Raw genomic sequence first — 24,923 nt, 5'->3', positions numbered from 1 at the left:
TCAATTTATTTGTATAGCACTTTTCACAATACAAATGTTTACAGCCTCTTAGGTCACACTTTAGATTAGGGTCCAATTCTCATTACTAACAATTAACCAATACTTTTGCCTCAGTAAACTACTAATTATTGCTTATTAAAGTCACACGTTGGCCTGATTGCTTACAAGGTAGTTTGTGACGTCAGAAACACCAGAGATTTCAAAGCGTGTTTTTGAGACTGTCTTTGATTCACTGCAGTTTTAGGGAGAAAATACTCATGGTGTCGACTTATGAATTTACACATGGTTTGTCTTAAAGCATATTAAAAACACCACATAGACATATAAACAATATTAAAAGCTTGATTTTAACCACAGGGGGACTTTTAGTAAGGTCGTTGTTAAGTTTAGGTATTGAATAGGATTAATGGATGTAGAATATGGTCATGCAGAATAAGGCATTAATATGTGCTTTATAAGTACTAATAAACAGCCAATATCCAAGTAATATGTATGCTAATAGTGAAAATTGTATGTCATATTTATCAGATTAGAGCAGGGCAATAATAAATTTGACATTTTGCGATGATACACAGTTGGATTTACTATATAGTGTCACTTTACGTGAGTGTACTGTGCTTATATGCGGGTAATGTTGCATATAGGCCTACAGTAGTTGTAGGTTGGAGTTATTAATTTGTGTGATCTGTAAGGTTTTGTTCGATTTGTAACAATTTGATGTAGTGACAAGCATAATTTGTTGATGTGTATCACTGTCACAGGTAAATTATGCATATAGATGACAGACTTAAAATTTCATCAATCATATCACCCATAACAAAGCAGCTTAAGGATGTAAGTTTAAACATAATACTTAAATAACACATGAAATATTTTGTCCCCTAGTGTGCAAGACAAAAACGACTGTGATAACGAACCTATTAAACATTTTGGGATAAATTCCCTAAACAGTTGGTTCAACACAAACTCTTAACTACCAGTTTAATTGAAGTCTGCTGTATGTATTATTTATTATATATTAGATAATTCGGTTACACTTTGATTTGATGGTCACCTTTAGACATCCTGTTCACTATAAGTAATGTTTCACCTACATGTCAACTAACTCTTAGAGTATTAGTTGTGTATTAGTAGGGTTAGGGTTAGTAGAATAAGTTGACATGTACTTGCAAAGTTAGGGCTGTCAAAATAAAGTGTTAGCAGATATTAAAGGGATAGTTCACTTTGAAATTAAATTTTGGTATGTTTTAGCTTACCTGAAGGGCATCCAAGATGTAGGTGTCTTTTTTTCCGCAGTAGTTTCAATTTTGATATTTTTAGGTCTTTTTTTCAAACCGTTCTTGTCTGACAGTCATATCATGCAGGTCTATGGTCACTGTCTCAAAGAGCATGCACAGAGTCCAAATGAAAACAATTCCCCATCGTCCAAATTAAACAATTCCCCATCGTAAGTACACATTGATGGCCTAAGACACGAAACGAGCGGTTTGTGTGAGAAAACGAACAGTATTTATATCGTTTTTACCTCTTATAAAACAACCACGTCCAAGTGATCTGAGGGCGCGAGCGCATCCTGCTGTGTGACGTGTACGCAGACTGGTGCATATATATATATACACTAGATGTCGCATTAAAGACATTCGTTCCAATGAACTGCCATAGCCAAGGCGACCTCTAGTGTATATATCTATGCACCAGTCTGCGTACACGTCACACACCAGGAAGTGCCCGCGCCCTCAGATCACTTGGACGTGGTGGTGTTATAAGAGGTAAAAACGATATAAATACTGTTCGTTTTCTCACACAAACCGCTCGTTTCGTGTCTTAGGCCATCAATGTGTACTTACAATGGGGAATTGTTTAATTTGGACGATGGGGAATTGTTTTAATTTGGACTCTGTGCATGCTCTTTGAGACAGTGACCACAGACCTGCATGATATGACTGTCAGACAAGAACGGTTTGACCTAAAAATATCAAAATTGAAACTACTGCGGAAAAAAAGACACCTACATCTTGGATGCCCTTCAGGTAAGCTAAAACATACCAAAATTTAATTTCAAAGTGAACTATCCCTTTAAGCAGACAGTCTACTAATACTCTAATGAGAGTTAGTTGACATGTACAATGTTACTTATAGCAAACAGAATGTGTAAAGGGAACCATCAAAATAAAGCGTTACCAATACTTTGTTTGAAAGACAGAGATGGAGAAGAACATATAACCAGTGCAGTCCAGTGCCAGTCACAGTAAAGTATGGCAGATTGAGGATATCCGCTGTGACCCAGCACTCAGAACAAAGACTGCAAGTAAATTGCCTTCAGAACACATTTTTGGGTTGTGTTCGCAGTTTTAACTGATTTGCAAAATTCTACATCAACACAAACAGCAAATACACAACACTATCAGCAATCATCAGTCATTCGTAGTGACTTCACCGTATCTTTCAGTTTTCAGTTGTGTGTGTCACTTTTCGCTTTATTTTCCTCTTTTCTCTCCCATCTAGGTTGGCATGACAACAGATGAAACCAATGGCTTTATTTGGCGAATCACGCAGTTCCCATCAGCCTCTTCTCCAGCCAGGCTATCCGAAATCAATCTGAACCTCCCCAAACAATGTTGCAATGTCACCGTACACCTGACAGGTATTGAGGTATTCAGCTCATGTCCTGTATCACGCTGGGACCCCCCTCCCCTCCATCCCATTACCCACCCATTCAGAGCAGTCAAAGCCCAGAGCTCAAGCAGGCCAAACTGTTACGATCCTCCAGGTTTGGGCTCAGATGAAGCGCAGTTTAGGGAACACACTGAACGTCTGTGTTTGGCTGATACACACATACAGAGCCATTACGAGACCTCAGTTGACATGAGATAGGGAGGTCTTGTATAGAGACTGTACAACACTGAAAAACTTCATTGATGCCCCGTCTCACTAATGAAAGAGACAAATTACACACAGACTGGTGTAATGACTGGTCTGAGATGGGAAAGTTTGGTTTTATATTACTGGGACAATTAAAGGTATTGTTGTTCAAAGCGCCAAAAGTCACATGGTCCTTTGTGTTGATTCACTCTGGAGATGTTTGACAGCTGGATGCTGGATGCATTTTCACAAACTGTTGCTCTGAAATTTGTCCATAGAGGCCACGACTTCATTAATCTGCGGTCACAGTTAATTGGCTGCCTCATTACTTAACAAACACAGTGATTTACAGTGAGCCAATTGTGGAGACAGTTGCTTTGAAGCCACCTGGAATAGAGTCACACTTTGTTTCTCTTCCCAGTTAATACAGGGAATCCTGGATATACATTATAGACTCAACATATTTCTCTCTTCTTTTCTTTTTTAAATGCACACTAGATAACTTTTTTAGTTTGAAATGAACATAATTTAAATAATGAGTCAATGCATCCACCGATCTGTTTTTTTCTTACCCCGATTCAATATGGCAAGCCTATTATAGGCGTTTCTATTTTAAACTTGACGGGATGGTTTTGGCAGGAAATTGCTTACATGTCTCGTCATATCTGTAAATAGAGAAAAGGTAGGTGTGTTCGACTTGAAGCGGCGTGAGCGAGAAAGGTTGACATGGTTCAATCTCCAACCTCCGGGGAATCACGCGCTTAAAAAAACCTGAAAAGAGGAGAGTCTGCTGGCAAAAAGAGAACGTGACAGAGCTCGTAATAAAACAAGAATCAACACTGGCTTGGCTTTTCGGAGACGGGAGGAATTGAGAGATTTGAAATGTTGTAAAAGCGACACAGAGATGGTGTTTTTATCACTCAACAGGTGAGTAAGGTATTTTGTTGAACAGATAAATTGCCATATTTAACAGAGTTCATTGTAAAGCATTACATTGTAAGGCTCATTTCATTATGGTTGTTATTATTTTCAAGGTTTCTATTATTCTACCTTATTCCTTTTAACCTAATTCTAAGGTTGTTATTATTTTCTCCCTTATTTTCAAGGAAGTACTGTGTCTTTTAATGGGTAAAACTATAGTAACGTCTTCAGCTAGTCAGCTTAAGATCCTCTCCATATAAACTGGTTACATTTCTTAAGCCTATAGTGAATGTTTTATGATCAGTAGGATAATCATATTCATCCGCACAGTCACACAGAGCCGAAGCAGAACCAAAACAATGTTCTTCCACAAAATGCTTGCAGTTTTGTTTTTTAACCTCTAGAGGGCCAAAAGTTACATAGTGTACCTTTAATATAGAAATAACATGAGTTATTATTGTTTTTTCCAACTGTGTGATTAAAGCATTAAGTGATACTACCAGGATTCGGTTATCTATTCAAATTAAACGTAAGTGAATTCTATACTTGCCATGATAGTTAAAATAGGATAAGTTAGAAGTAAAAAAAAAAAAAAAAAACCTATTGGTACTGGTGAATGAAACCTGAAACCTGTTAAATAGTTTTAGAATCAGCCACTTAAAATTGATATGTTGACTTCTCAGTAATTTTGTGCTTTGGTAGGACAATATGTTTAAATGTCAACAATAACCTTTTCAAATGAAATGATGAAAATAAACTTTGTGATATATTTAGGCGTAAACTGCTTCCGTGTGACCATTAGGATAAAATCTAAAAAGTCTTCTTTTCGGCATCCTGCTGATCTCACACTAGGTGACCATTTTATTCCTGATCAGGTGACACTTTAGTATAGGATATCATTGCTACTGGAAATAATCCGCTGCTTGTGCTGGAAATAATTGAGTTTTTGGTTTTCCTGTTGCTGACTGAGGCTTTATTATGCAGCTAAATGTTTAGATCTGTAGATCAAATCATGTCCCAAAGGACAATTAACCAGAAATGTTCCCAAATTGCAGCTAATTTTATGTTTTTCTACTTTTTTTTTCAGTCTGTTTATCCTTCGCTCTCTTTTCCAGAAACTCCTTCCTTTTCCATCACTCACAATGTTGTTGTTGTTGTTGTTGTTGTTGTTGTATGCCTCCAGCTGCAGTTTTCCTCTTCGTGAGTGAGATGTTCAAAAGTGGGAGCCTGCAATTGTTATTTCTATTTCTGCCTAATTTATAAGTCTTTTGCTTGTATAAGTTAATATATTTAGCAATATTAAATAACATTTTTGACTTGGATAAAACCTAACACTTTACAGTAAGGTTCATTAGTTAACATTAGTTAACATGAACTAAGAATGAACAATACTCCTACAGCATTTATTAATCTTAGTTAATATGAATTTAAAGGTTTTCTAAAATCAACGGTTGTATTTGTTAACATTAGTTAATGCACTGTGAACTAACATGAACAAACAATGAACAGCTGTATTTTTATTAACTAACATTACCAAAGATGAACTAATATCATAACAAATGTATTGCTCATTGTTAATGTAATACATTAACTATTGTTAACTAATGAACCTTATTGTAAAGTGTAACCAAACCAGTTCATTTAGATTTAGTCACCATTATCATTTATAAATTAAGATCATTTTTCATTACAAATGATCAGTATCACAACTCCAGTAAAAAATAATAATAATAACAATATCGGAAAAATCCCAGATTTTCAATGTGATCTCAGACCCCCACCTCCATGCATGCAGACTTTTGATATCCTTTGATGGGCCTAGTTTTATGTTGTGTTTTGCCAGCAGACTGAGAAAGAGGAATGTGTGTTGTTTGCTCAGGCAGCTGGTTACTAACTCCCGTCTCGTTTCATTTCACCCCTCTCGTTATTCTGTCCTTCCTTCCCTCCGTTTCTCAATTCCCACTGACCCCATGCGCGCTCCCATCAGCCTGCGAGCCGGGCCAGTGTCGTGGACCGAGAGAAATGGAGAAAGAAGCAGGAGTGGAGAGAGAGAGGGAGAGGGACATGTGAGCGGTGTGACTCTGCCGAGGAGTGTTAATAGTTATTGATCCACTGTGTTTTTAATGTGTGGCGTGGGCCGACTGCCACAGCGAGGCGGGCAAGCTAACACACAGAGAGCCAATGTAATAGAAATCTCCCTCCCCTCGCTTCCATCTCTCTCTCTCTCTCTCTCTCAGGCTGTAGATTGATCTTCCTCTTCCTGCTGTTTGGGGCTCTGTCATTACCCTCTCTGTCATTACAGTGGAGTCAGCATCACTCTACACAGACAGCTCGACTCATCCCTCACACTTACTCTACATTTATAACCACACACACACACACACACGTGCATCCAGACCACTGGATCTTGAACCCCTCACTTGGGCTCCAGGGGTCTGAGGGTTTTACCAGCACACTGACAGCTCTGTGTTTTTCAAAACACAGATGAACTAAAACACACCTATTGATTTTTTTCTCTCCCCGCCAACATTTACATTTTGCAGGCTTATTTCAACCACCAACCTTGCTGTCTAAAACCTAAAAAGTATTAGCTAACAAAACGTTCCATACCACTAGCATGGTTTTTGTTTGACACGGCACTACATTTTTATTGGCATTAACGTGATATTTATTTAAATAAAAAATATTTATTTATTTATATATAGCAAGATTTTGCTTCATTACAGACCACTGCAACTTCAACTTGATCTGATCCTCTGAATATTGGTCACCTCTCTCATTCACTTCTTTATGGCAGGATTTCCCAAACTTTTTTGTCAGCCGAACCTCTTTGAATGAAAATATTTACTTGCAGCACGCACCCCCTGAGATTTTAAGTTAATATTTCAATCAATTTACATCACATTGGCATGTTGGTTCATGCAGATGACATGCAGATAAAAAAATGAAATTTAGTAGCGTTTTATTTTGTTTTTTTTTATTCTATAATTATTTATTCATTTCAATTTTACATTTTAATGATTGAATTCATTTTCACAAACTCACAAACCCCCTGCAGAACCCTCAGTCTTATTGGATGTAATAAAGTGAGGCATTACAGTAAACACCATTATGTTAAGCAAATGTGAAAACTCATATAATACTGCATTCAGTAAGATCTGTTTGTACCTTTTATGATTTACATCATAGTTGACTTCTAACTTGAATGCTCTTTGATCCCAATGAACTGCACTGGTTTATTGTAATTATTCACAAGTCATTTGTAAGGAAATCATAAAACACAGAGCGTCTGGAGCACAGGGACTGAATACCTACACAATCAGCACGTTTTTTATTATTAACAGTACATACAGAAATATAGGTTACTGTGTTTTTATCTAAGAAACTCTTTTGAAACGCCAGTAGCTCAACCGTTTGATTATTCCTCTGTTTATTTATTCATATGTTTAACGTTTGCAGGTGTTTTGTGCTGCTGTCTCTTCTTTTGTTATGCTTATTGAGCTCTTTATTAAGCTGACGGATGCGATGCAAATGAAGTTATTACTTCAGTTTAAATGATGATAATTGTTGTTTTTGTCATTTACGTTGGTGTTAGCGACTGGAGGACAGGGGTATCTGCCTGTTTGTGTGTTAAATGTTTCAGAAAACAAGCTCTGGTTCTCAGGAACCATTCTGGCAATTACAAGGGTGACATGACAACTGGTGAGAGATGGACACGTGTGTCCATGAGAGAACTGGACGAATGGGTGCAAGAAAGAGTTAAAGCGTGTCAACGAATGATGAAACGATGGGAATCAGAAATCCATGGACTGAGTGGTTGAGCTCCCAGTGGCCTCGGTTTCTCCAGATGTGTGGACCCTCACATGGAGGTCAGACCTCGTACATGTGGGAGCAGTTTAGGGATGAAGGGAGAAGTAAGAAGAAACCTGAGGATGCCATTGTGTGATTCGCTTGGAAAGTATCCAGGATGGAAATCTTGAGGACTAGTCGCATTCGCCGGTCCCCTAACAGCTTTATTTGTTGAAATATCAGGGTTCAACAGATCTCAGTCTCAGTCTGTGTACACTTCCGCTTTACGAGAGTAAATATTTGAATACTTTCACCATCTCCCTTTCCACTTTGCCCCCCATAAAAAGCCAACTTCATTGCAGAACTATTAAACTGGAATCGCAGGTTATGAATATGAATAACTCGGCATTTACATGTATCATTTGTGAAATGACGCAGAATGATTTTTCTTCATAGAGAGAAATTACAGGCTGAGCTCTTTTCTCCGAGAAGAGTCCTGAATATCCTTTAGCATTGTGAGGAAATGTTTAATCTGACTCCCGCTGGGAAACCGAAGCCTAATGCAGTATCTCAGTGCCTCTGCTGTCTGCCGGCAGAATGGCGGAGACGTTTTAATGCATTTCAGAGTTCTTCTCTTATAGGTACGAGATGATGGACAGAGGAACCTTATATTTGCGAACACCCAGGGTTTAATGCACTCAGCGCCGCTCGCCGCCTTGTCTTCCACCCAACAAACGTGTTCCGTGGAATAAAAGAAAAAGCAAAGCACAAAATTATTTCCCCTGCCTTCTATCAAGCTCGCGCATTCAGCGGCGCGTCTGAAGGGCGCGTCAGTCCGCCTGCCTCTCTCAGAGAGGTAATTATCCTTTTTCCTGTCACAGGGCTCAAAATGATCTCTAACCACTGGGGAGCTTTTTTAGGGGCTCAGCTTTGTCAATAGGAAGTCGAAAGAGCTTTAATTTTCAGACAGCTGCACATGTACTTTCATCTCGGCATTATTCCCCTATAGCGGTCATCTTATCCGAGCGCGCGCCTTTTGTTTGTGACGTGAGGCCGTGCGCGCGTGTGTACGGCCTCCCCGCATTAACATATTTATTTATAGACTTGCACTTTTCTTACAGTCATTTTTTTGTGTAACAATTTTCACACTCGACATTGTCTGTGTAATTTCCCTTTCAGTGTCTCTCTCTGTTTTCTCCTCTCTTTCCTTCCCTTTCAGAAAGAGCCATGAATGGATGGAAAATTATCACAATTACTCACATAATTGAGCCGTCTTTGTGGCAAGTGCAGCTCGAGGAGCCCTTTTTCCATCAGCCAAAATGGTTTCATTATAGGGGTTTTCATATTCCCTGACACAGGGCACGGAGGAGGGGTCGGGCGGAGAAGTCGCTGGGGGAGAAGGGTGGATCATTAAGGTCACAGTGGGGATAATTATCTTGACTATGGAAAGAGCATCCAGCACCTTTTTCTCTTCCCCACCACAAAAGCGTCTGTTCCTGGCCTTTCGGCACAAAGAACTTTGAAATAAATGGAGCTTCTACCTACAACTTATTCACAAAGAGAGAGAGACTTGTATCAACATGACAATTTTCCATTATTAAGACTAATGGCGGGCTGCCTCAGTAGATCAAGGGGAGAGGGAAACGTGTTCAGGTGTGCTGGAGTACTGACCTCTCCCCTGTCTTTGTTTGGGACTTAACTCCGAACAAAACCCCAAAGAGAAGGAGAACGTGGCTCTCCAGCCGTCCGCTGCCCCCTCCGCCGTGCCTCATTATTTCATTAGAGAATTTGCATGTTTCCCCTCTTTATGGGGACATTAATTGGACAATGGGGAAGTGCGTTTGCCACGGTGTAATCAAACCTTGTTTCAATGCGCATAAGAGAGCGACCTAAATAAAGCCGTGCCATAGAGACGGGCCTGTGCAGATCCAGCTGTTTAAAATCATCCGCAGGCCTCGGCTGCTCCGAAGGGCCCTGTTTTGCCAGGCTGTGACTTTTATTGATTTTAATTTGCTGCTTAGCTTGAAGATTTGATGACTGCCTGTCTCGGGCTTGGAGAGACACAACAAGCAAAGCATACCACATAACACAAGTGACAATTCCACGGCCATTTCTGCTCTTGATGCATTAAGTAACCATCTATTGGGGCGGATTTTTCTATTTCTCCCAGTAGCACCTAACTCAGGTAATTGGTCATTTTTGGAGGGCAATTTTGGGGCATGTGGGGGGATGCTGGGCAGACTGTTCTGACCCCTGCTGCTGGAGTAATGATGGAGGTTGCTGGCTGGTCTCTCTCGCGTGCTCAGAGCAGCTGTGTGTGTACGGTCTCCGCTCGGCCTCACCTGCGGCCCAGGTGAGTGATGGGTGTAGATTAGCAGGTAGCAGAAGATTCCATCCAATCGCCCACAAAACCGCTGCTGAATCACAACCGTGTGTTTTGGCAATCGGGTGACACGCACACCTGTCATTTGCGGCTAGATTTCATATTTTAGGGAATGAATGGAGGCTGATCTGATCTGATCTCTCGTTAAATGAAGCATGCTCAGAAATCCAGACTAGTGGGCAGATTTAACACTGCAATTTATTTATTTTTCAGTAAACATGACATGATAGAATTTCGCATAGTATTATTTGTTCTGATAATTATAATCCAGTGTTATAATTCTGCACTGTCAATAAAATAATACATTGCAGGAAATCCGAAACAGCAGAAAGAGCTTATGGCTGGAGAGAACATATGTGTTTCATCTACAGGTGTGAACCACTGGCCAGCTCTGCAGACATTTTTGTTTGCATGTTTTCCCAAAGCAGAGCAAGAGGCGAAGAGACCTATCAGCTGAAGCTGAAAAAAATAAATAAAAAATCAGCAAATTAAAGGACGGAAAATAATATGAAACCATGATGGTATGCATGAACAATCGATAATCTATAGCAAGTATGGACTCTCTCTCCTGCTACTAAATTCACAATAGAGATACATAAATCCCATAACAGATCTAGGCAGGTGGAGCTGGGGGAGGTGGAGGGGTTCAGAGGAACTGCAGGACTGTCAAACAATCTCATTGGCTCATTGACATAGCTTGAGCCATGTCAACCTGATCTCACGGCAATTCGTACGTATTTTACGAGGTGGCTAATTTGTACGAATTCATACGACCTCACTCGTACGAATTTGTACGTTTTTTGCACAATTCGTTTGAATTCGTACAAATTACCTCATCCTGACCCCGCTCCTAAACCTACCCATCACTGGGGTTTAGACAAATTGTACGAATTCGCTATCTCATGACCAATTCGTACGAATTCGTAAGAATTAGCCACCTCGTACTCAATTGTACGAATTCATACGAATTGGTCATGAGATAGCGTTGGCCATGTGATTGCTTGCACATTGAATGTAAAGAACTGATCAGCTTGCGCCCTCTAGAGTTTCATGACTGAACTAAATATTTAAACGAAGTTTTAAAAACTGATTCTGTTCTGAATTGATCTCCAAAGAGGGTTCATTGACTGTTACGAGCACAAAAACACCAACGATTATGCATTACAAAAATGTAAACATTTGGATGAAACAGAAAGCGCTTGAATGTCTATCTAAAGCCCTGTAAAATTCTACAAATATAAGAATTGTGCATGTATTATTTATTTGATTGAATCACAATTCAAGAAAAAAAAATGGGACATGCACTCTTAAGAAGAAAGGTTTATTGGCATCGATGGTTCCATAAAGAACCTTTAACATCAATGGAACCTTTCCATTGGAAAGAAGGTTCTTTATAGTGGAAAAGGTTCTTTAGAATTTCTAAATGTTCTTCACTTCCCCCTTGGAACCTTTATTTTTAAGAGTGTGAGTGATTAAACTGTGTCTAATTCTCTCAAAAAGTTTCTTGTCTTCAGTCTTTGACATTCTAATGGAAACAAAACATTACAAACCCACCAGCTGCATTATTTTAACATCACACTTAACCGTTCCATACTGATTGACACAGTAATCTGTGGTTACACCTCAGAGTGTCCTCTCTCTCGCATGTTGCTCTCAGTCTCAACAAATACTCTCACAGTGTCTCTTTGTCCATTGGAATTCAGTGGAGCAGCAAATTGAAGGTGCTGGCTGCTTAAAACCCTCCAGGAGAAACCCAGAAAAACCCACAGCCGTTTTATCATCAGGATTGATCAGATACTCTGAAATTGGATCATTACGTGTGATCGAATTTGCCGCTGTGTGTCTTTGCTGCTGGTGGGAAAGAACAGCGGTGAATTCCTATTAGCGGGTGTGTGTCGCTTTGTAAATAAGGTGTAATTGTAAGTCCCTGGATGAAAACCGGACCGATGTTCATCCTCAAACACAGATGCATCAGGTTGAGATGTCATTGTTAATGCCGTCTTAATAACGCTTTAAACCGCTCCACTTAAACCTGATTCGTTCAGTCCAAATATGTGATGGAGGAAAACTAAATTGAGTCTAGGGCTTTTTTACACTGCAGTTTTCAGTGTGAATATGTGTGTGTTTTACTAATATGATAATGGGATCATATTCCATTTCATAAGTGCTCTGTCTCTTTCATTTGAAATACCCCTCCATCATAATGTAGGGTCTGTCAGTAGGAAGCACTTTCACATGAGGCAAACACATGAAGTCTAGGCTGAATTACAGCTTATGTGGTGCACTACAACTTATTTATGTCTATACGTTGTGTCAAGTTTTGAATGTAATTCGCATTTTGATTCAACTTAACTATGCGGATCTGAATTGACTGAAAATGTAATTGACCCTGTTTAAAAACACTGGAAACCAGAACAATTATTAACAGACACTAGCACAAAAAGCACTGTGCTCTTCTCACACTAAAATGCATATTAATGTGCAGTTACATATTCAGTAATATCAATTTTCAACTTTCATATTACACTAGACCCAGGAATCTCATTGTTATTAATTCCTGGTTTCATTGTGATGATGTCTTACAATCTGTTAACCATTTTTAAAATAATTAGACATCTGTCCGGATTTGGGGTTTGGTTCTCAGGAACGCTTTATCAACAGGACATCTAATGGGTCACACTAACCAGAAAGCTTCATATTGAAACAATTAAAAAAGAATCCCGTGCCACTAAAAACAGAAACCAATCAGGGACTTTGCTTTAAATTGACTCCGGACGCACACTTGCAAGTCCCTTTACAGTTCAGAATCAGATCTCCTGAATGGACGGATGAGGCCATATACACAAGTGTCTCTTTTTGAAGCAGTTTGTCAGCTCATGTCTGTATCTGAAACACACACACACACACACACACACACACACACACACACACACACACACTGAGTGGGCCTGAACTGGCCTGGTGCACTAAATCAGGGCAGCATAGCAGGTGTTTGACTCTCATTCTTGATGATCCTCTTCTCTGGAAAGTGCTCTATAACTCGGCATCTCACACGCTGCTTTATTTGAGTCGCTCTAAACAGAAAACTGCTGTAGTTTCATCCTCACATGGTGGGCAGCTGGAATGTGCTGTGTAATTATTATGGCACTGACCACATGGATAGGAAGATACTGTTATGTGATGTCAATAATGTATTATAAATAAGAGACCAACGTTTTGCCATTTTCATTTAACTAAACTCACTCTTGAAAATGGTCCTAAATAGTATTTAGAATAGCAGAACCTTTTGGTAATACATAGATTTTTTTTTTTTTTTACTTTATATTTATTTTTTTATTTTATATTCTAAAGGCAATTCAGTGTAAAATAATCCTTTTGGTATAATGTTTTCTTAAGTGAACTTTAATAAGAGGGCATTCTTTCTATAGTTTTATTAATATACCATTTTGCTTATTTCCCACGACGATTCATTCTGTCTCTACTTTAGATCTGGAGACACTCAAGTGCTCATGAATTGTGTTATTGTTGCTCATCCTAAAAATGTTAAAGATCATGCTCAATAAAATAACAATAACAACAAAAACAACAGCAAGTGACATTGCATAATTATAAATCATTGCAAATACAAGAACAAATCGGTGTTCTAATTAAGTAATTCTGCACGATTTGGGAATTTATGTAATTATCAATTTTGAAGCGAGTCTTGTTTGTTCTACGTGAAATTTGCTGTCTTTATGCCATTACGTTTTCTTTCTTTTTTTTTTCTCTCTCTCATAAATTCAGATTAATCGAAGACAATAAACACGTGTAACTTGTCCGGCGTGATCTGAATGATGATAATTATCGGTTGTAATACCGTCATTATTTTCGCTATTGTTGAAGAATCCCCGTGGTAGATTGCAAATGTCATTTGAAATACAAATTGCTTTAAATTGGACCGTTTTGAGGACGGTGGATATCTAACCGGTATTGTTAAAGTGTGCTCGTCAGTCCATATCATCTGGGCATCGCGTTGGTGCCAGTGACATTTTTGTCCAATGTTCTGGACTTTTGCTCGAGGCTTTTCTGTTTTTAATGTATTTAATCATGACGGAATGTAAGTGAATACGTGTGGAGATTATGACCATTTTTATGAAGACTGGGGGAAAGACAACCGCAGAGACTGAGAAAGAGGGATAGAAATGAAAGGAGGATGTGGAGGTGTGATCCGTGTTCAACGGGGAGTCGCACACAAACGGTACGAGCACGTCTCGTTCTCTTCTGCTTCATGGGAAATGAGCCATTTCTTTTTCTCTCCACTTTTCTATTTGCATTTTATAGTTAGTTGCATTTAAAGTGTCTTTATTACACTGTTATAGGCTAAGTAATATCAGGTACTATAGGGTTAGGGTTTGGTTTTGTTTGGTTTGATTTAGGGTTGCATTTTATGCACAATTTATAATTATTACTATAGTAACAATGACACAGTAAAATAAAGTGTTACCCATTTTATTCATTGTCTTGAAGACGGGTATATTTTCAGCTTGCCATATTATCCAATATCTAAATAGTTTTATTGAAGGGTGTCCTTTTGCTTATGAAGATCTCGTGAAGAAAATGTGTCTGAAAATAGCTTCACATGTGGGAAAATGTTTCAATCAGTTCGTGTCACTCCATTCTCTACATGCATCCACCAATTTTTTAACGTCACATCCAAACCGTACCTCGAGTGAGTCTTCAGAATGCTGCGTGTTCTTTGAAAAGGTTTGACAGATAAATGTATATTATTTTTCTAATAATGAAATCTAAGAGCAGAGAGTATGGCCCATGTTCAGTTTCATGGCAAGCGATGGTCTGCATAACTGTCGCAACGATTTCCTAGTCATTATCAAAAATAATTAACATCGATATGATTATTCGATTTTTAGTGGTTAGTGTTTTTTAATTTTTGCTTCTTTAGTCCCAGGTAAAGAGTTGATACTTACAACCGTAAGAAATGAATAAATTCTATTTTTGTATTTAGAAATAGCCATTTTGATGGGTTTATAGCAGTTCATATAATTTTGAGTTTATTCGAATCTTAATCTAAACAGTCACTGTGTGTTGTTGTGATTTTGTAGCTGTCGTCATAGAATAGTGTTAACTTTAAATAGTAGGCTGTGGGGCCATATATTTTCTTGGTGTAGATGTGTTATTTGTTGCTTTGTTTTCATGCATTGAATATTTATTTACTGTTTTAAGCGTTGGTCTGTCACGTGGATTAATTAATCGCAGAAACAAAACAAAAATCTCTCAACTGTTTTTTTTTATTTTATTTTTATTATTATTATTATTACAATAACCATGCTATATAAACCAACGCACTGCAATATCAACCTAATTTAGATGTGAAAGGAATTCACCAAATAACAGGAGCTGTTATCAACATCGACCTGCTTCTCTGATCCTCGCGCGCAATAATTCAACCCACGCGCGCATGCGAGTGATGCGAATCCGCAAGTGTTAAATACACAGCTAATTATGCGTATGAAAATTAAACAACAGTGTTATGCTAATTTAGCTGGTTTCAACTGTGTCTTCAAGCACTCGAGACTATAGCATTTTAACCAAATGAATCATCAAAGTAATTCATCTTTGCTTGGAGACACACATTTATACCTGTACTTAATCATATTTGTTAGGTGTTACATTTTTTGTTGTTTGTTCACGATGCCGTAACCAGCATAAAATTTAGGGCCATGTTAAATTTGTTTTATTATTTTTTTTTTTTATGTCATATCACTTTGTTTGTTGTTTACACTTGTTTATATGAAGTCAATGCATTTATGATGATGATGATAATAATATAGGCTAATAATAATTCCATTATTGACACGAAAACGTTTGTTCAGATATGTTAATGGTTGGTTTTAAGGTGTAGTGTTATTTTGTTTGTTAACTAATAGGCCTAAAACTGTTATCAAGACCAAATATCAAAATGATGATATTTTACATTGCATGTGTTAAATTTTGGTGGTTTGAGCCTTCCACATACGGCCTATGTGTCTTGGTCCATTCCCTAAATTTCTACATTAGCATTACACAATAGAGTCACAGGTTGGTCTTATTTCTTGAGTTTATCAGGTCCGTCGGACCCGACCCTCAGATTACCAATCCGCATCGCTCTTGGAGGGAGTGGACCAATCAGAGAGCACCTTGGATAAATATTCATGATTCCCTGATTCAAACCTTTGAGCGAGTTTGTGTGGATCCACAGCATCGTACCTAGACTTTTCACAGAGACAAACTACATTTTCTTATGAATGGAAAGTGAAAAAATCCGTTGAGCTTAAATTGGGATCCATCCTTCACTCACATCATAGAAGAAAACAAAAAAGCAGAGAGAGAGAGAGAGAGAGCGAGAGACATGACCATGTCTACAATACCAGAGAGTCTAAACAGCCCAGTCTCAGGAAAGAGCGTGTTCATGGAATTTGGGCCACCAAGTCAGCAAATGTCGCCTTCATCCATGACCCACGGACATTATTCAATGCACTGTTTACACTCGTCCGGACACCCGCAGCACGACAGCGCATACAGCCCGGCTCCGTCCTTCCCCAGATCCCTGCCTTATCCATACGTCAACTCGGTCGGTAGCCATTCCTCCAGCCCGTACCTCAGCACCGTGCAGACTTACCCAAACAACTCGGCTTTGGCGCAGACGAGACTGGAGGACCCAGGTAAGAAACGCTGCGCGTATTTTGGTCTTCGCTGGTCGTTGCATTTGTCTGCGCACTGCAAGAATGTTGGACTGGAGTAGCCCAGATGTGCTGTTATTAGGCTTGGTAATTATTTATTGCGTAATGCTATAAACAATGTATGCAATTAAGGCTAATTATACCTAAAGTGCCGCCTGTAAAACTTGTGCACAGTGATGTGAGCCGCACAGTTTGTGAGACGCTTTCTTTTCTTTCTTTCTCCCTCCCCAGCACCAGAGTCAGAGAAAAACACCGTGGTGGAAGGAGGAGAGGTGCGTTTCAACGGGAAAGGCAAAAAGATCCGCAAACCCCGAACCATCTACTCCAGTCTCCAGCTGCAGGCTCTGAACAGGAGGTTCCAGCAAACCCAGTATCTGGCTCTGCCGGAGAGAGCCGAGCTCGCCGCGTCACTGGGGCTCACGCAAACACAGGCATGTGCTTTTACGCGCTTTCAATCAAAGAATTTAGAGACTTTATGGCAACGAAAGCGAAACATGTCACATGTATCCTACACAACAATTAAAAAAAAAAAAGGTTATTTTTTAATAAATTCATTTGATCTTCGCATGTTTTTTTTAAATCGACTTTATATCACGCGTCTGTTTGAGGGACATGTTTTAGAACGTAGAAGTTAATAATCGCGTTCTTTTCGAACTCGATTCGATTACGCGCGATTCGATAACAGAAACAGGTGTTGTCGCTCGCTCTGTTTGATTTGCCTTTCTTTCTTTTTTTTTTCTTTTTTTTTTTTTCTAGGTGAAGATCTGGTTTCAGAATAAACGCTCCAAGTTTAAGAAACTGATGAAGCAGGGCGGAGGAACAATAGACACGAACGCGTTGGCTAACGGGCGCGGACTGTCCACCGGATCTCCATCCATAGCGCCTGTCTGGAACTCAACCGCCACCGTCAAAACATCCACGCCGACCTCTTATATTCCCAGTTACACCTCATGGTATCCCACAGCACACCAGGACACTATGCAGCAGCCGCAACTCATGTGAACCAGGACTGCTAAAACAACCCCGCCCCTCTATCCGCCAATGGCCCAGTTCAGGGGACCCGACACAGGCCAGTCACTCTGCGGCCTTACACACACTGGCACTCCGCAGCCCAGACCAGATGTGATCCGGAGACACTCTCACACCGCTGACACACACTGGCCGGCGTGGACTGAACGAGAGCCGTCTGCACCGGAGAGGAAACAAGTCTCTTTTTCAATTGAAGGGAATGCCTGGAAAGTGGGTCAAATCAAAGCTGCTACTCTCCCACTTTCAGTGACTTTTTGTTGTGTAAAAAAAAAAAAGAAAAGAAAAAAAAAAAAAAATCATGAAACTGTACCCTAGTCAGAAATGTCTTTCGTTTTCTTCAAAATTTGTAATTTTCCATAAGACAAATTGGAATTATCCACAACACGGGCTGTGAGGTCACCATGAGCATCACATTTTCCTAAATCTCACGCGAGATTCAGTCGCTTCGGGCTTCGCCATGGCGCGGTGAATGTGTAAAAACTGGGATAAATCACACCGTGAGCAAGTATGATTTTCCCCATTTTAAAGGGAACAAAGAAATCTTTAAACAAAGTTATTTTGTATGTATGGCGTTTTGTGTTTATTTAAATATAACTTATTTAGAATCTGGGTTTGTTTTTTTTAATCTGTTTGTATGTTTTATTTAAAACAAATGTTCTTTAAATTATGATGTGAGGCTGCACTATAAAACAGAGACACTTCCCTCGGATTTGAACCCAATTTGTAAAGCCGAGTGTTTTTTTTTTTTTGTTTTGTTTTTTGATCAGATAAACGCGTCTATCATCGCAGTCAGATGGGAAGTGTTGACAGCTCTAATGTACAGAAATAGTCGTTTTCGTTGTGTGCTGAATAATTTGTGCAAAAGGATCTAAACATAATTGTGTTTATTAAAATTCATGTGTTTTTCCGTTTCACATTGAGAAAAAAAGAATAGTTTTATAGCTTACCGGTCATATTAATTTATTGTTTTGTTTCATGGAGTCTTGTATAATGTGTAAACTCGAACAGTAAAAATCTGAAAGAAGCCACAAAATGTCATCGCAACGTTTATTGATTTGTCAAAAATGAATGAAACTCAGGCAACTGATGACGCAACTGAATACCACAAATTAATATGAAAAACCAAACTTATTTTGCACTGAAAGAGGCCAAGAAAATATTTCAATATTTAGCCAACCTATTTTCAATATCCAAAAGGATTTATTGCCAACAGACAACGCAATAAAAATATTTTTTTTAATTAATAGCATTCAGACCGTACAGATATTAGCGTAAACCTGTACAAAAATCTTTAAAAAAAAAAAAAAAAAAATCTTGCAGAATGTGGTCGTTTTGTGTCTTTTCCAAAACACCTGTAGCTTTTCATTGCAATCTGAACCAGCGATTAATCTTGTGGTGGTTTCTGTAACACAGTAATTCCTCCGACAATAAGGGCACTTGTTTCTTTTCACTTTCGTTTATCCGCTATAAGCTCTGTTCTGCTCTTGTGTGGCTGCTTTGATGGCCGTGTGTTAAGTGAATAATCGGGCAGGTGCCGCTCATAGAGGGCCAGATGAAGAAAGCCTGGCTCTGGAGGAGGGGGAATGCAGATTCAGCATCTCTTTTGTTTGGGGCTGATGGTTTAACTGCGCATTTTAAGAAAATTCTGATGCAGATAGATGCCGGCAAGCAACAAAACAAAGGATATTTCCAATAAGATCTTTTGCTCTTTCTTGGATAAATTCTTTCGATTCTAACCATTGACACTGTAATTTGATTGTTTAGTTTATTATTATTGATTAAATGAAGAATGATAGTTTACGATTTTAACTAAATGAGATTCAAACACATTATAATTAATAGAAAGAAAAAATATGAGACATATTAGGAATTAATGAAACCTTGCCTCTGGTGCCTGAGTATTGAGAGTTGGGGTTTCAGTTCGGGGGGTGCAGCAATTATTGTGACAAATTTTGACACTCTTCATGTGTGGTCTTTAAAAATGGCCTGGTCAAAGCAGGAAATGGCCCGCGCGCTCTGATCACAAGCTCGCGTCTCTTTGACTCCATTAATAGTTTTAAGACTTATTCAATTTGATAACACTGCAAATAAAAGAAATACATTACATAGGCCTACGTTTATTATTATTATTATTGTTGTTGTTATATTCATTTGTTGTTGTTATCTTAAATGCAATATAGTAGCTATAATTCTGGTGACACTTTATTTGGTAACACTTTATTTTACTGTGGCCTTGTTACGTATGTTACATGTACTTACCATAGTAATAAAAAGTTAATTATGCATAATTACATGCAACTAACCCTCAACCAAATCCTAATCCAACCCTAACCCTATAGTAAGTGCATGTAGTTAATTAATGTTACGCAGTACATAAATGTATAATTACATTGTAACAATGACACTTTAAAAAAAGTGTAACCCTTTATTTTAACGTGACGTTACATTGTACTTAGTCAAATAAGTAGCCTACTGAGTAATATTAATTACATTTATTTAAGTTACTTATTTGTAATTAGGCATATTTTACTGTTATTACTATAGAAAGTACATGTAACATGTAACTATGTCGCCTTAAAATAAAGCGTTACCATTATTATTTACAGTCTCTGCAGTGGAATCATGGTTCATAATGTTTATTAATTAGTATTATGTTTTTGATAGAGTGTCTATTTTTCTGGTTTCCAAACTAAATCTCATCTATTTTTTTTTTCGGTAACACTTTATTTTACAGTGTCATTGTAGTTAGTAATAACTATAAATTCTGCATATTTACATGCAACTAACCAAAAATCAAACCCGATTCTTAACCCTATAGTAAGTACATGTAGTTAATTAATATTACTCCGTACTTAAATGTGTAATGCAGTGCAACGTTAAAGTGTAACCTTTTTTTCTGCCCAGTGCGTTCGGGGATTTCCTACCTCGCTAAATTTTCATAATACAGATAAATAACCTGTCTAACCTTCTAGATGAAGATGTGTTAATGATTGGCTAACACTGATATGAATCATTGCACCAAAAAAAAACAAAAAACTTGTATATTATGCCCGACCATTATTAATGAAGTCTGGGGTGCGTTTCCTAAAAGCATCGTTAGCCAACTATGGTCGTAATACAAATTTAAAATATGTCTTATATATTTTTTTTCTAAACATATCCAAAAACAGAACTGTTGTGAAGGAATAAAAGAAGAAGCCGTGCTGTTCTGTCTCTTTCTCCGACATGCAGCTGTGGAGCAGAGAGGGTCAGCGTTATTTCACTCTATTCTCCTCTTGATTACGCGCCGGGCCCATCAAACCAGACATAATTACAGTCATTCCCTCCTTACTTATTCTAATGCAGCTTCCCATCTACGGGATAATTATGAGCAATTTTTTTTCGCACGTGGAATCTTTTGTTAACAAAAGAGATAGCGTACTGAAAGAAAATTTGCTGTGCGATGGGGGGAGAAAAAAAGAAAAGGAAAAAAAAACGAGAGAGTGAAATAGGTGCGCAGCGGTAGTTATAAGTAAGGCTGGCAAATTGCTTGCAGGTGTATACCGAGAGATTTGTCAATGGGAAGAGGGATCAAAATGAGCAAAAGCACAATGTCGGAGTGATGAAGGGAGAGGTGAAATTATAGAACAAGGGCTGCTTTATTTTCGACTGGATTCTATCGACAAACCATCTCGCAATTTCAGACAGACTTTATTAACGTTAGCCTGATTCAAAGCAGCAAATGGTGTAGCTTTATATTGTTTTCTCTAGACACCCGAAAAAGATCTTTCAGCCAGCAACACATTCGTTCAAATCAACCAATTCGCTCATAGGGACATCGTTTTATATTAATGTTACTGTTTATAGAAATACGGCGGAATTCCTAAATGTCTTAAATGCATGCAAAAGTACGACAAATCTTCATTTCAGACCACTTTGTTTCTCTTATCATAATACCTCACATAATAATGCATGCAAATTCCCCCAAAATAAGCAAATTAAATGTAGCCTATATATAAAATGCATGCGCATCCTTCTTACCTTAACGCATATTAAAGGAGAACATCGTCTATAAGATGTCTAATCTCGCTCTTGAGAGACAGGGAAGAATGTGAAAAGAGCATCCAGAAGTCATGGCGCGGGTTCCGGCTCTTTGGGTCCCAGAATCTGCTCCTCTAGCGGGGCTCTGAGCTGACAGACGCTCTCCGAGCAGGAATGAAAAATCCTGCTTTATTTTCCCTCTTTATAGCTGATGGAAAAAATTGCTGATTATTAGCATAAATGTTTACTCCTCATTACGCTGATGACATTGTGCACTCGAGATCTTGGTAATCTTTGGGAAAATTATGAGTAATTTTTAAAAATTTAAAGCAGCAGTTACCATGCAATTCAGGCTAATTTTGCGTAGGCTCCAAACGGATATAATTATCGCGCGAGTCAAGATGTTATGCTAAAAACTATGCATTGATATTACCATTTATTATGTACATACAACTTTGACAATGTTGATGCTTGAAATAGCTGGAAATTGTCTTGCGCAAAAATTACAGTCCATATTAGGACATCTAAAATTGCGAAGAATTATATAGTAATTGCAGGCTTTCAGATCTGGGAGCCAGAATGCTCAACTGGAGCAATTGTGGATAAAATTACAGATCAGAGTATAAATTAGGGATGGGGTATGGCATTTTTCAAGTTGTCTACAGGATTCCGGAAGTGTCTAAACCCACATCATTGCTAATCTTTCAGAGAGAAAGGCATGCAGACAGAGCATGTGTTGCAGACAGATCCAATACAAGTTTGCGTTCGTTTGCATTTGCAAGGTGTGACACTTGTCCATTCCGAGAGACCTAATCAATGTTAACACGGACTCTGGCTATTTTTGCCAGATATACCGAGACAGCAAAAATACAGGCTGACAGAAAGAGGTGAAAACACCGTTGATGCATGTGCTTAAGAGTCTGGCTTCTTGGAATAAGAGTTCGCATGAATTGATGTCCTATTTCATTGTTCTTGATCGGGTTAAGCGTGTCTCAAGGGACGGCGCGCGTAAACTGTTCTGCCTTAACACTGAGACGCGTCTTAGGCCTTTACCGCTCTTAGTTAAACATGGCATATTCCCGTGTCCTGTCGTGTTTATTCTGCTGAACGGATCTTGTGGATCTCTGCGGGACGCATTTCAGCACGGGCGTAGTTTTAGCCCGGGGCGACACCGAAATATCTTGTAATGTGGCAATCACTGACAGGATACATCCTCATTACATCTGTCTGCTTTACAGCTTTTCAACCCTCAAAATAAACGAATGAATGCAACACGAAAAGCAACCCGCGATTTTATTCAAAAAAGAACAATGTGTGGTTCAAACATTTATCTTTTCATTTGAAAAGTAAACGAAATATTTTCATGATTTATTTTTACATTTTTTCTTTTGTCGAATCAACTTAGATAATGTATGTGGTTTAGATAACTTAATATTTTGAGTTTCTGTTGATTAAACCAATCTCCTTCATTGTCCTTCATCTCCTCATTTTTAAATTTCAATTAAACCAACAATATTTTTTTTTTACAGTGTAGCTGTGACACTTGTCATACATAATTAATAACAGTACTGTGTAATAACTTCATTCATGGTTTTGTTATAACAGCGTCTAAAACAGCATGCTCTTGTATTTACAAGTGAGAATGAATTTATCGCTGCAATGTAAAAAGTATATGATCAATAAGTTATGGCAGCGTGTTTTTACATTGCTTTAACTCATCAAAATAAGTTAAGCAATTTTCAATATTTGTATAAGTTAGCCTTTACACAGATCAACTCAATTTTAAGTCAGTTTAATGTAATTTAAGTTGACATGACTTAAACATCCAAGTTGATTGCACTTTAAAAAAATTAAGGCAGCAACGTTGATTTTACTAACAATTTTATTTGAGCAATCAGACCTTTCGATTTGAGTGAGTTGCATTAAATGTGCATGCATCAATGCAGTGCCAGTTTGAGCATGTTGCATTACTCAGATTCTACTGAACGTATTCGGCATTTTATTTTCTATGAAGCTTTTAAACAAATCAACAAGCTGTCCTTTGTTACATGGCATGGGAAATTAATGAAGTCTACACGCTGCCGATACCTTTTTACAAAGGCCTTGTATTGTGCGTGGTGGAAGTTGTGAGAAATGTTTCCATGTTGTTTAGCTCGGGGCATTTGTGAGCCTGCTTTTTTTTTTCTTCTTCTTCTTTTTGGCCGGGCTGACTTCATAAAAAGTCTGGAGCGCAGAGCTGTGACTCCAGAGAGTCTGAACCCAGCCGAACGCCTTCATGCCGGGGCGTGTTTGCGTGTTTGCGCGCTCGTTCCCAGCCCGAGGCTCTGTAGCGCGCCTCGCTTCTGTCGAGCTCCCAGAGCCTTTGTCTTCAAGTTTTATGTCTCCGAACATTTAGGGAACGTCAGACCAGTTGCCTTTCGTGCTCCTGTTATTTTTGAACCCGAAAAAGTTGCATAAACTCACTTGGCCTGCTTACAGAGCAAGCTAGACACACCTGTCACGTTAGTCAACAAAAGGTGAATTTGTGGGTTCTGTGTGAAACTTTTACAAGACGTTGCATAGCGTCTCCAGCCAGACTTATTAAAGACTAGAGACTTAACTGGCGCCGAAGCAAAAAGAGGGAGGCGTGGACAGATCTACGGGAAAAAAAAGAAAAAGAAAAAAAAACATGCCAACAGTGTGCTAAAGAGAAAACATTCGAAATCCCCAATGAATTGATACAAATACAATGAGTTCACATGAAACATTTTATTTAAATAAGTCTGAATCATTATAGTGGCAGAAATGCTCATTCGGATTTCAAAATAAATAAAACAAAGTACTCCAGAGAAAAATATCCTTTTACATGTGAACATGGCTTTAGGACAATCAGTAGCTTTCGAGTGTTTTTCATTAGTGTTTTGTCCTTTTGTGTTATTAAAAACAGTGAGAACCCTCTATGATAATCTATAGGAATGACAACAGCGGTGGAACACACGTACAGACACCGAAACTTACCTTACGTTCTAAATATAAATCGAACAAAAGTCTGAAATTAAAGACAGGCGCATGAAACACATTTACGGTGGGAAAGGACAGTTAAGTTATTTTCAAAAGGCACCAGAACAGCTTCAGGTTGTGCTACATGTGCTCTTACACCCTGCTGCATTAATATTCACTCCAATAATGTCCGCGTGAGTTCTCTAGGCTTTGGATAATAGTAG

At 38.5% G+C, this 24,923-nt stretch overlaps 1 protein-coding gene across 1 annotated transcript; it reads left to right on the top strand.

The window, feature by feature from the left end:
• The first annotated feature begins 13,301 nt into the window (after positions 1 to 13,301).
• Positions 13,302 to 21,890, top strand: dlx1a (distal-less homeobox 1a). The gene is made up of 3 exons (XM_079881444.1): positions 13,302 to 16,653; positions 16,903 to 17,102; positions 17,428 to 21,890. The coding sequence occupies exons 1-3, from the start codon at positions 16,341 to 16,343 to the stop codon at positions 17,671 to 17,673; spliced, it is 759 nt and encodes a 252-aa protein (XP_079737570.1). The 5' UTR covers positions 13,302 to 16,340; the 3' UTR covers positions 17,674 to 21,890.
• Positions 21,891 to 24,923: the final 3,033 nt, after the last annotated feature.

Source organism: Squalius cephalus, assembly GCF_949319135.1.
Source record: "Squalius cephalus genome assembly, chromosome: 9".
NCBI lineage: Eukaryota > Metazoa > Chordata > Actinopteri > Cypriniformes > Leuciscidae > Squalius > Squalius cephalus.
The sequence above is the reverse complement of the archived record's forward strand: the minus strand, read 5'-3'. Positions and strand labels throughout refer to the sequence as shown.

Excerpts from the sequence above, each read along its gene's own strand:
- dlx1a (XM_079881444.1), top strand. The coding sequence starts at position 16,341 with ATGACCATGTCTACAATACCAGAGAGTCTAAACAGCCCAGTCTCAGGA. Across the intron at positions 16,654-16,902 it reads GACGAGACTGGAGGACCCAG|CACCAGAGTCAGAGAAAAAC; the intron begins GTAAGAAACGCT and ends CTCCCTCCCCAG. Across the intron at positions 17,103-17,427 it reads TGGGGCTCACGCAAACACAG|GTGAAGATCTGGTTTCAGAA; the intron begins GCATGTGCTTTT and ends TTTTTTTTCTAG.